Below are 12047 nucleotides of genomic sequence, written 5' to 3'. Positions count from 1 at the left end.
ATTGCTCAATGGCGGTATTAATAATTTGATAGCTTAGGCATTAGTATTTAAGAGGATCTGTCACTAGGGCAGACCCCTAGGGAACCTAAAAGATTACCTAACAGCTAGCATTTGCACCCAAAGAGGGGACCTCAAGGGGTATATTAAGGGCCAGTCCATAAGCTACAATCTGTTATTGAGCCCCCGCGGCCAAACCAGAAGATCCACATTACACAGCACTTCACGCTTCTGCAATTCCACAGGACAGTGAAGTATATACACATCAGGTGGGGCTTATCATTTACAAGTAGAATACATGACATTATCCCCTTCCAAGCCGTTTAGGGAGCGTGCCAATGCAACCACTGGGCACCTTAGAAGAGGACGTAAAATAAGAGGGTTTGCCCTAGAGAGACTTTAGAGTGTATTTATAAAAGTTATTTTTTTGGTGCAGTTTTCACCAAAATGTTGTGGTTTTTCTGCAATTACCAAAATCCCAGGATAAACCACGACAAAAAAACACGTCATGTAAGTACACAGGTAAAAAGTATTGAATATATGCACGATGATTAGGGCCTGTTCACACCAGCAGCCAAGGCTTCCTTTGCTCCATCAGAGTAGAAAAGACAATGAAAATACCGGTAGTGCCACTTCTGTTGCAAGACGGACACCATTGGCACCCAACGTAAACCATTGACTTTAATAATAAGTTCTGTCCGGTTTCCGTCATGGTGACCCTCGTTTTAACGGAAAAAATTGCGTCGCATGCTGCGCTATTGTTTCGGGCATTTTTAGTCGGATGTGTGATGGGAGCCTCCAACAGAGATGTGAACAGGTCCTTACTTAATCACCACCATGTAGCACACCAAGTAAACAACCAATTTTGCGTACTAGACCTGAGCAATCTATACTCCACCAGATCAGAGGTCTCTACGAGCTCTATCGCAGCCTATGTGCTACTAAATCTGATATATAAAGCCGGCTCTTGCCACCTTTGAGATGAGACGGTATTTCCAAGATCTCAGGTACATAGAAAAGCAAAATGAAACAACGTAATAAAGAAATTATAAAATATATATATACACACACACACACACACACACACACACACACACACACACACACACACACACACACACACACACACACACACACACACAGTAACTGAGGGGAGGATTACTGCCTCGACTACAACCAACTGGCTAGTGAATAGGACACGTCACATGGGAGAGAACGGTATGTGATGGGTAAAGACGTATGGATGAATTGGGGACCCATTTAGTACTGTCATCCGGTGACAACAATAGCGCTGATTTTATCCTTCATATTTACTACGAGTCAGAACTATTGATGAACGGCTCGTCCATGTGTAAACCAGCAGAACGTGGACAGAACACTGCATGCCAAGTTATATATCCGCAGAGCGGTCCAGTAATATTTCCTGAGCGATGGCCCTTGTATATTCTCACTCAGCAGCAACTCCACTGGATTTTCAATAAAAAACACCAAGTAAAACTGAAAGATTGTGTACAATACATGGGGGAAAGGAAAAGACCGAGTATATAGCTGTAAACTGCAGAAAAGTCACCTACAATAATACCATAGGGTCAAAAACATTTTTTACAAAATTTAAATGTTCTCCTGAGTGGTAGTAACCCCCAAGGTCTCTTGGCAGAAGGAGTTCCATAGAAAAACGTACCCCATCAGCTTCACTCAAAGATGAAGATGGGTCATTAGAAGGAATTACAGTCTGTGGTCCATTTTCATCTCTAAAAAACGAGACCAATGGGGGCCCCCTGACAAGCTCTGCAGTCTAGTGACCGGTGGGGTGACAGAGCATGGACCCCCTCACCAGCGACAGGTCTGCAGTTCTTTGAGAATAGAGGAACACTTTAAAAGAAAACTATCAGAAGTTGAAGCTACAGGTCTTCTCCGAGATGAGCTTTTCGGCAGGTGCCCTCATGACAACACTTCTTGTTCCTGTGCTCTGATAAGTGTAATCATAAGACAACTCACTAACAAATCCGGCTTTCTTCATTTTTTTAGCCCGTGCTAGACAAATGAACGTCGGATTCTGATGTTTGCTAAGGGGCCCAGTGACCCACGATGACACCGTCAGACCACAGGGCAGGAATTATCCTGGGGGCACGGGCATATAAACTCTTCTCTGATAACTCAGCACAGGGAAAAAAAAAGATCTTAAAATGATATTTACATTCTTTCCACATTTTTAAAACACACAAAACAGAGTGGTAGTTCTCCTTTGATAATGTGGTCCAAGTACTGCCACGTGTCCTTCCCCCTTCTCAGACCGGAGCTCTGTGCCAATTCAGTCTTAAATTGTCTTATAATAGTCTTGTAATTTGAGACTGACTGGTTATCGGGGACGTGTAACCGGATAACCGTCTTTGGTTGTTAGGCAGTGTATCCATAGCAACCAGTCTGTCTCAAATGAGCCAGCTGTTCAGCCTGTGCTGACAGCAGAGAACGGAAAGTGCCATACCTTCCCATCTAAGCCTGCATTATTAATAGGATTTTTCTATAAATAAATGTCAACTTCCAGTTATCCGTCACGCTGGCAGTGAAAGGGTTGTATTGCTGCAGTCTCAGGAGAAGAATACAAGAGATAAAGGGGCAGCACGATATGATGGTCATCTTACAACCATTGCTCATGTTTAGAGCATCCTAAAACCAGGAGGTCCATCCCCCCATGTTTTCACCTAAAACACTCACATCTCTCCCTGATTTCTGCGATCTCTCTAATAATTTGCCCTTCTGAATTCCAATCGACCCTGGAATAACAACTTACGTCTACAATCTTGCCATTAGTGTAACCGCTAAAGCCACATCAACCCCAATTGTCCCTCTTATTTATATTGCTCAGTATAACTCAGTGCACATCTCAGTACTTGCCCTTTAAAGGGAACCGGTCACTAGACTTGAGGAATAAACCACCAGCATATCATTATAGTGCTGGGTAATAGGATCCTAAACATGCCGCTCTCAAAACTGGGCTTTTTAGCATTTGTCCAAAGTAAATTATAATAGAGTGTGCGCTAAATGTAAATTAGCGGAGAGGAGTCCGGAGAGGAGTCCGGAGAGGAGTCCGGAGAGGAGTCCGGAGAGGAGTCCGGAGAGGAGTCCGGAGAGGAGTCCGGAGAGGAGTCAAGGTGTAGTAGCCTCGACTTCATCTGAGCACGTGCAGGAAGTCGTTGGACTCATCTGTGGTCATTTACATTTAGCGCACGCTGTGTTATAACTTCTTTATATACAAAATGCGAAAACTGAGTTTTGAGGGGGGAATGTTTAGGACACTTCCCCAGCAGTAGAACAACATGCTGGTGGTTTAGTGCCCTAAAATATAGTGAGGTTCCCTTTAAGTTGCACGTTTACCTATCGTCCATAATCATTTATCTACTTGTAGTTTAATCTAGACCTGCAGATCCCCATTACCCCTAATAGTAATACTACCCTCATCATCCCAGATAAGAGGTCACTCCATTATACCTCCATGCTGCGCTATCCACCCCATATAGCCGTCACTGCATCATCCTAACATATCCGCCATGCAATCTGCCTCATCAATAAAGCTGCCACCCCACTGCCCTCTGAGAGATTAGACACCCCATAATAGATGTCACCCCACAGCTCTCAGAGATTAGACACCCTATAATAGCTGTCACCCCACAGCTCTCAGAGATTAGACACCCTATAATAGCTGTCACCCCACTGCTCTCAGAGATTAGACACCCTATAATAGCTGTCACCCCACTGCTCTCAGAGATTAGACACCCTATAATAGCTGTCACCCCACTGCTCTCAGAGATTAGACACCCTATAATAGCTGTCACCCCACTGCTCTCAGAGATTAGACACCCTATAATAGCTGTCACCCCACTGCCCTCTGAGATTAGACACCCTATAATAGCTGTCACCCCACTGCTCTCAGAGATTCAGAGATTAGACACCCTATAATAGCTGTCACCCCACTGCCCTCTGAGATTAGACACCCTATAATAGCTGTCACCCCACTGCTCTGAGATTAGACACCCTATAATAGCTGTCACCCCACTGCCCTCTGAGATTAGACACCCTATAATAGCTGTCACCCCACTGCCCTCTGAGATTAGACACCCTATAATAGCTGTCACCCCACTGCTCTCAGAGATTAGACACCCTATAATAGCTGTCACCCCACTGCTCTGAGATTAGACACCCTATAATAGCTGTCACCCCACTGCTCTGAGATTAGACACCCTATAATAGCTGTCACCCCACTGCTCTCAGAGATTAGACACCCTATAATAGCTGTCACCCCACTGCTCTCAGAGATTAAACACCCTATAATAGATGTCACCCCACTGTTCTCAGAGATTATAAACCCTATAATAGCTGTCACCCCACTGCCCTCTGAGATTAGACACCCTATAATAGCTGTCACCCCACTGCTCTCAGAGATTAGACACCCTATAATAGATGTCACCCCACTGCTCAGAGATTAGACACCCTATAATAGCTGTCACCCCACTGAACGATCCTCCCAAAATAACTATCAATACAGTGCCCTTCATGCTGCCCTACGTGCCCAGTGACAGCCATCACCACACTGCCCTCCACGATGCCCTATGAAGCTTATTGTAGCGGTCACCGCTTTGCCCTGCATGTTACCTCTTGTTAACCCTTGCCTCTCATGTGGCCTCCTCCACCTTCCAGAACTTCTTCCCTTCAGCTGCTGCCCCAGGATCACCTCATGCCCTTCATATTACCCTGCACCACCTCTCTAGTGCCACTTATGCCCCCACGAACACCTTTCATAGTCTTACCCCATAAGCCACTCCATGTCTGCTGTCCCCTCCGGCTCAGCTCATCCTCGGTGTCTCCCGCTCCCCGGCTCAGGCTCCGGCTCCGGCGGAAGTAAACACAGCACCGCCCGCAGTACGCACACTTCCGGGTCTGACGTCACCGAGCGGGGCAGCATGGGAGGTGGGAGACTGCGGACGCGAAGCATTGTGGGTAGAGCAGTGACAGCTGTGGGTTGAGTAGGAGGAGTCTCCAGCACTGTCATAGGCTACATTTACCTCATGGCTCAGCTGCAACCTGATGCTGGGATTTGTAGTCTCACTATAACCGCAGGCTACTGAGCACAGGAATAGACTGGGTGACAACCAATGTGGCGGCCATTACAACTCTCATACGGGTAGTCACCCAGCCTTCCAAGACTCCCGGGCATCTAATCTGCCTAGTAACGTAGTGATGTCCCCACCTATCTATTCTGCTGCAGTTCAGAAGTCACTGACAACTGGGTGACAACCCCTGTGAGAGCTGTAATAGCGGCCATGCTGGTTGTCACTCAGCTTTTCTAGGTATAAGACGAATGGCGTTTTAAAGATGCAAAATATAGAAATAAAAAACTAATAGAATCACCCACCCCCAAACTTATACTTGGACAAAATGAGCCCCTTAAACCGATTGTGTCCCTCCTCCCATTCCATTTAGATTGCAAGGTCATTTTCCTTGATTGTTACGGCCCTTTACACGGACCAACGCTCGTTCATTGGCTGTTCGGATCTTTTATGCGGCCAAACAAATGGTCGCTAGTCAGCAGCACATCTCCCTGTATAAACACTTTGCACACGAACCCCATAAGCCACTCCAAACACTTTGCACACGAACGTGCTTTTGCAGCCGCAATTCCACCGAAAATCCACGGGAGAATTTCGGCCTATGGGGCCATGCACACGATCGTGGTTTCCACGGTCCGTGCATAGCCTCGGAGCCCGGACCGCAGAAAGAACGGCCGGCATTATTACGGCCGTGTTCTGCGGTCCGGGCTCATTGAAAATAATGGCCGCGGCCATGTGCACAGCCTGCGATTTGCGGCCGGCTCGCGGCTGACAGTCCATAGCCGGCCGACCCGAAAATCACGGCCGTGTACATGGCTACGGTTGTGTGCATGAGGCCTTACCTCTTGTTAAAGGTGTTATCCCACCACATCAACTTATCACCTATCCACAGGATAGTGGGACCCTCAGCGACCAAAAACTTATCATACACCTATCCTGTGGATAGGTGATAAGTTGAGGTGGTGAGATAACCCCTTTAGCCTACCGAATATATGTTACTAAGAAGTTGGGGTCAAATAGAAGGGAATATGGATCAGACAGCACAGGGTTTGCTTGTAGTCTGTTACCATGGAGACCCATAGAATTGTACAGGGGTTGTACACGCAAAACAATAAATTTTGAATCGTCTATTTAGTTGGTTCAAATTTAGTTGTATTGAAGAAATAAAATGGTGGTAAATAACACGCTAGTCCTGATCATCACCTTTATCGGGGGCGGTCATGCTGTTGCCTGTTTATCTAGCCATAGCCTATTGGTTGGCCTATTTGGAACCCACATGCGAGAGGCCCCCCACCTACCATGTGCTATTTATAATACTGGTGTCTTAGGCTAGATTCACACGAATTTGGGGAAACTCGGACGTAAAAAACGTGAAGATTTTCATGTCCGAGGTGCCCCTTGTGGGTTCCATTTCCACGGATCCCCATAGATTTGAGTCTATGGTGGGATCCGTGAAAATGGAACAAAATAGGACATGTTCTATTTTCCCTTCACAAGGTCCATTGAAAAACATGAGTCCGTGTGACAGCCGTTGTTTTAACAGCCGTCACATGGACGTAATCTACGTTCGTCTGAATTCGGCCTCATGGTGCCTTTGGGCCCTCTCAGACACAAGGGTATTTATGGGGGTGAAGATTGTATACATGCCCTTTTGGCTTCAGTGTGTTTTTTTGTAAGGAGCAGAATTGGGGCATTCGCCCACCAATCAAACAAAAGAGTGGGCCCACTATGGTCAGGGAACTGCTGTGTGGCAGGGCATTTCTGTGCAGCATGGCATCCATCAATGGGAAGAACATGGCTGTGCGGATGATCCTTAGTTGTTGGTCTTGGATAGCCAGGGAGGCTGGCGCGCCATCAATGTGCAGGTATGGCCTGGTAGGTGTGCCCAATTGCAGATGATGAGCTGGGTGACAGGCATGACCCAACTGCTGGGTGACAGGCATGACCCAACTGCTGGGTGACAGGCATGACCCAACTGCTGGGTGACAGGCATGACTCCATGTGTGCAGACATATTCTCCCCTAGAAGCAATGGTTAATGTGGATTTAGAATGTGTGCTCCTTGGTCGAGGCGTCTCCGTTCCGGCACGTAAGTGTCAGTAAGTGGATCTGTCTGCATGAGGGCACAATGACATAGCAGCTGTGTACACATCATATGAATAATAATCTCAGATTTATTAAAAAATATAACAGCATTGCAATGTAAACCTTTCTAAATATGATTACATGTAATTAGTATATATTGGCGCATTGACTTCTGTACAATAAGACAAAGTAGCCAGTTTGGCCACTCTAGCACAATTTACCAACTTAGAAGCCATAGTGGCTATTCTGCCACCTGTGTGCGAAACGGCACAACTGACAGCTGAAAGACTGCACCATCACTGACGGGCACTCAGCCCTCCACCACATGGGCATGTGATATAGCATGGTGTTACGGGTATGTCCGTTCATTACTGGCGACCTTAAAAGGATTTTCCGGTTTGTAGATCTCCAGGATACAGTAGCAGTAAGGGAATTGGGGAGAGAGCAAATCAGTCAATGGGTCTAAATTGTTTTCATTGGACATTTGGGACGCTCAAGAGCTGAGTCAGCAGTAACAGGACTGACATGTATTTATAGAACCAGCTATTACTGAAAGAGTGCAACCATGTGCGAAATTCATGGGCCTGCTCCGTACTGCCATCTAGTGGAAATTTGTATTAAACTAAACGTTTGACAAACTTTTGATATGTCATAGTGACATGTTCGAAGATTTGATTGGTGATCCGAGCACTGAGACCCCCACCAATCACTAAAACGAAGCGGCAGAAGCGCTCATGTGAGTGCTCAGCTGCTTTGTGTTTGTAAGGCTTTTTCCGGAAAGCCGATGTATCGGAGTTGGGGCTCATAGACTTTCTATGGCGCTGATTTTAATGCGGAAACCGCGTCGGACTCAGCGACACATGATGCCCCAAATCTCCCTCCATTGATTTTAATGTTGGTAGAACTGTTTTTCCAGGTGCGTTTTTGGACTGTTTGCGGTAAAAAAAAACACCACGGTTCGTTTAATGTTTTCTTACGCTTTTTTTTGCATTTGTTTAATTAAAAAAATGACAAAAAAGCCTCAAAAAACTTATTAAAAAAAGCCTAAAAATAAGCTTGCATTTCAAAATCTTCCTAAAAATAAAGGAATTTTGAGGCAGATATTTTCTGTTTAGCAAAAAAACTCAGTGTGAACATACCCTAAGGCCTCATTCATGAGCATGTCTGATTTCCGACCGCAAAAAAATCTAGTATGTAAAGGACACCATAAAGCTCAGAGAGTCCTATGATGTCATTACACCCACGGTGACCTCACTTCCTGACAGACAACTGATAACACTGATTGGGCCTCACATATACTTCAGCATTCTGAAATCAAAAAGAGGTATAAGGCTGGGTTCACACGTGCACGTCCGTTACGGCTGAAATTACGGAGCTGTTTTCAGGAGAAAACAGCTGCGGAATTTCTGACGTAATGGCAAGTGCAGGCGTTTTTCGCAGCGTCCATTACGGACGTAATTGGAGCTGTTTTTCTATGGAAAACGGCTCCAATTACGTCTCAAGAAGTGACAGGCACTTCTTTGACGCGGGCGTCTTTTTTACGCGGCGCGTAAAAAAAATGACCGTCGGCACAGAACATCGTAAAACCCATTCAAATGAATGGGCAGATGTTTGCCGACGCTTTGTAGCCGTATTTTCGGGCATAATTCGAGGCTAAAACGCTCGAATTACGTTCGTAAATAGTGAGTGTGAACCCAGCCTCATAGATCTTTCCACCAAGTCTCAATACATACCCAATCTCCTCAAGGTCCTCCACCCAAAACACAAGTTATTCGGCCACGCACAATGAGACCAGAACTCGTGGCCCGGTTTGACCCAGGAATGAGGGTGCTGCCCGTGGGTCCAGCATTCTGGATACTGACCTTTTCAAGATAGGAATGTCAAAGAAAAACTCAAGCATTAATGTGACACCTAAGCCTAAGGGCATGTTCACACAGAGTTTATTGCAGGCAGAGAAATCTGCGAATTTTGAGGCAGATTTTAACTTGCCTGCACTCTCCTTGCCGCGGCCATTGAGCGCTGCCGGCAAAAAAACGCAGCGAAAACCGATTTCTCTACCTCCCATTAATGTCAATGGGAAGTCGGAGACAGAAACGCCTGAAGAAAGAGCTTGACGCTTTTTTCCACTCGCGGGAAAAATTGCCTCCGCCTCCCATTGAAATCATTGGGAGGCAATTTCGGACGTTTTATGGCATGGTTTTCGTGTCAAAAACAACGCCAAAAATCTCAGTGTGAACTAGGCCTAAAGGAATTAGCTATTACGACTTACTATGTTGTCAATGCAGCTGTCATATTGTATCAATACAAACCTGCCCTGGGTATTTTTTAAGGATATTGGACCCCCCATTCAAGAGAGATGGGAGTGGGTCTGTGTGCATACCTCCCCACTTCTCAGATGTTTTAAGAGAGACACGTTATTGTTCATTATGAAAAATATCCAGTTATTTTTTTTAAATTTATGACCACGATCTTCAGCATTCTTTCCAAAAATCACTTAAAGGGGAAATCCAGTTAGAATGATCTTCTGATATGATATAGATACGTGGCAGAAGATCATATTAGTGATCTGTAATCTCAGACCCCCACCAGGATGTCTTACATGATTCTTGTGTACGCAGAGTAAATCATGAGAATATGTTTTCAGATCCTTCTTTTTAAAGGAGAACTCTGCTTTGAACAATTTACAACATTTCACAATTGTAATCTAGTTTCCATTTTGCGTAACGCTGTAAATATTTTGCTTTACTTATTTTGTAACGATCCCAAGTCACACAATCTTTTCCATTAAGTGCTAAAGTGAAATAAACATTTTGCTGGTTTCTGTAACCAAAATGAAGGGCATTGACATTGAGCTCAGATGCTGAGTTAAGCGGTTAGATCACAAGTCTGACAGCAAATTTGAGTTCAAGGGCGCAGTCACACGCTGCAGATTTTGTTGCAGAAATTTCTGTGAGTGAAAATCAGTACCATTCATGTGAATGGGGTTATTTCTGCATCTGGATTTCTGACGAATGGTATTGATTTTCTTTCGTAGAAATTTCTGTAACAAAATATGCTCTCTGTGACTGCACTCTAAGGCTGGGTTCACACGAGCATGTTACGTCCGTAATGGACGGAACGTATTTCGGCCGCAAGTCCCGGACCGGACACACTGCACTGCAGGGAGCCGGGCTCCTAGCATCATAGTTATGTACGATACTAGGAGTCCCTGTCTCGCTGCCGGACAACTGTCCTGTACTGTAATCATGTTTTCAGTACGGGACAGTAGTTCCACGGAGAGGCAGGGACTCCTAGCATCGTACATAATTATGATGCTAGGAGCCCAGCTCCCTGCACTGTGTTCGATCCGGGACTTGTGGCTGAAATACGTTCCGTCCATTACGGACCGAACATGTGTGTGAATCCAGCGTTAGGGTATGTTCACACGCAGTGAGCAAAAACGTCTGAAAATACGGAGCTGTTTTCAGGTGAAAACAGCTCCTGATTTGCAGACGTTTTTTTAACAACTCGCGTTTCTTTAAGGCAGTTTTTGGAGCTGTTTTTCAATGAAGTCAATGAAAAACGCCTCCAAAAACATCCAAAGAAGTGTCCTGCACTTCTTTCGATGAGCCGTCATTTTATGTGCCGTATTTTGACAGCGACGCTTAAAATAAAAGCTCGTGGGAACAGAACATCGTAATTCCCATTGCAAGCAATGGGCAGATGTTTGTAGGCGTATTAGGGGCGTTTTTTCAGGCGTAATTCGAGTCGTAAAACACTCGAATTACGCCTGAAAACACTGCGTGTGAACATACCCTTACTGTTGTCTGTTGCCAAGGGCAACCAGCACAATGTTTATAGCAGCCTTGTATATGAATAAAGAAACCAACATGACACAAAATAAATATAAAACAGTAAATAAAATATTTGCAAAAATTCTTCAACTTTTTTTGTGCCTTGAAACGATTACTGAAAACAGATTTACACTTAATGGGTTCTAAAATTGTATAAGTAGGTATTCATGGATTGATGTTTAAAAGTTGTACACTGCCAATCAAAACAGGCTTCTCAAAGTGCCATTTATAAGTAGATAATGGGGTTAAAAAACAAACAAAAAAACATGAAGTTGAGAGCACCAAGACTGTTTGCTTTAGAGGTTGTCAGCAGTGTAAAGTCCTGTAAAATCTGAGGGTCAGTGGGGGTCCAGGCAGTCCATATAATAGGCTCCTATATTTTATCACTATGGTGGGAAAACTCCTTTCGGACAGGATCACATTCCTGCAGTTTTTTTGAGCCAAAGCCAGAAGTGGATCCAAAAGGAAAGAAAAGTACAAAGGAAAGACTGATGATTCTCCTTTCTTTTGTGTATACTTCTGTATTTGGCTCAAAAAACTGCCACAAAAACTGCATTAAAACTGTCCTTATGGGTTAGGCTCTGTTCACACCTGCGTTCTGTCATTCCCTTGATCTGCTCTGTCAGTGGAGCAGAACAAGGGAATAATGGAAGCAACGATTCTGTTGCACCACCGGCGGCCGACGGAACCCATTGACTTTAATGAGTTAGTTCCGTCGGCTTTCCATCGGGGTGTTCAAGGTTGTACCGGAGACAATAGCGCAGCCTCCAACGCAATGTGAACGAGGCCTTAAAAACCAGGTGTGCCGCTCAGAAACATCAGAATGTTTTATCAACATTTGTCAATGTCAACTATACAACTAATCTAAAGTTTTAAAGACACATTTCATGTATTTTATTCTTTTAACTTTTTTCCAGGATTTACAAAATAATGATGTACGTTTCAATCCAACAAACTCATTCTGCCTAAAACTATTACTATTCCTAGTGTCTTTCCTTATAATTTTAGTGTTTACTGTTTGTTATACC

General features: G+C 44.7%; 1 protein-coding gene across 1 annotated transcript in view; it reads right to left on the bottom strand.

The window, feature by feature from the left end:
• MOB2 (MOB kinase activator 2) overlaps positions 1-4944 on the bottom strand; it is a 46081-nt gene extending 41137 nt beyond the window's left edge. Inside the window, exon 1 of the mRNA XM_075836969.1 lies at positions 4803-4944. Coding sequence (XP_075693084.1) covers positions 4803-4819 — 17 coding nt within the window. The 5' untranslated portion in view covers positions 4820-4944. The remainder of the gene's footprint in view (positions 1-4802) is intronic.
• Positions 4945-12047: the final 7103 nt, after the last annotated feature.

Source organism: Rhinoderma darwinii, chromosome 9 (genome assembly GCF_050947455.1).
Source record: "Rhinoderma darwinii isolate aRhiDar2 chromosome 9, aRhiDar2.hap1, whole genome shotgun sequence".
NCBI lineage: Eukaryota > Metazoa > Chordata > Amphibia > Anura > Rhinodermatidae > Rhinoderma > Rhinoderma darwinii.
The sequence above is the reverse complement of the archived record's forward strand: the minus strand, read 5'-3'. Positions and strand labels throughout refer to the sequence as shown.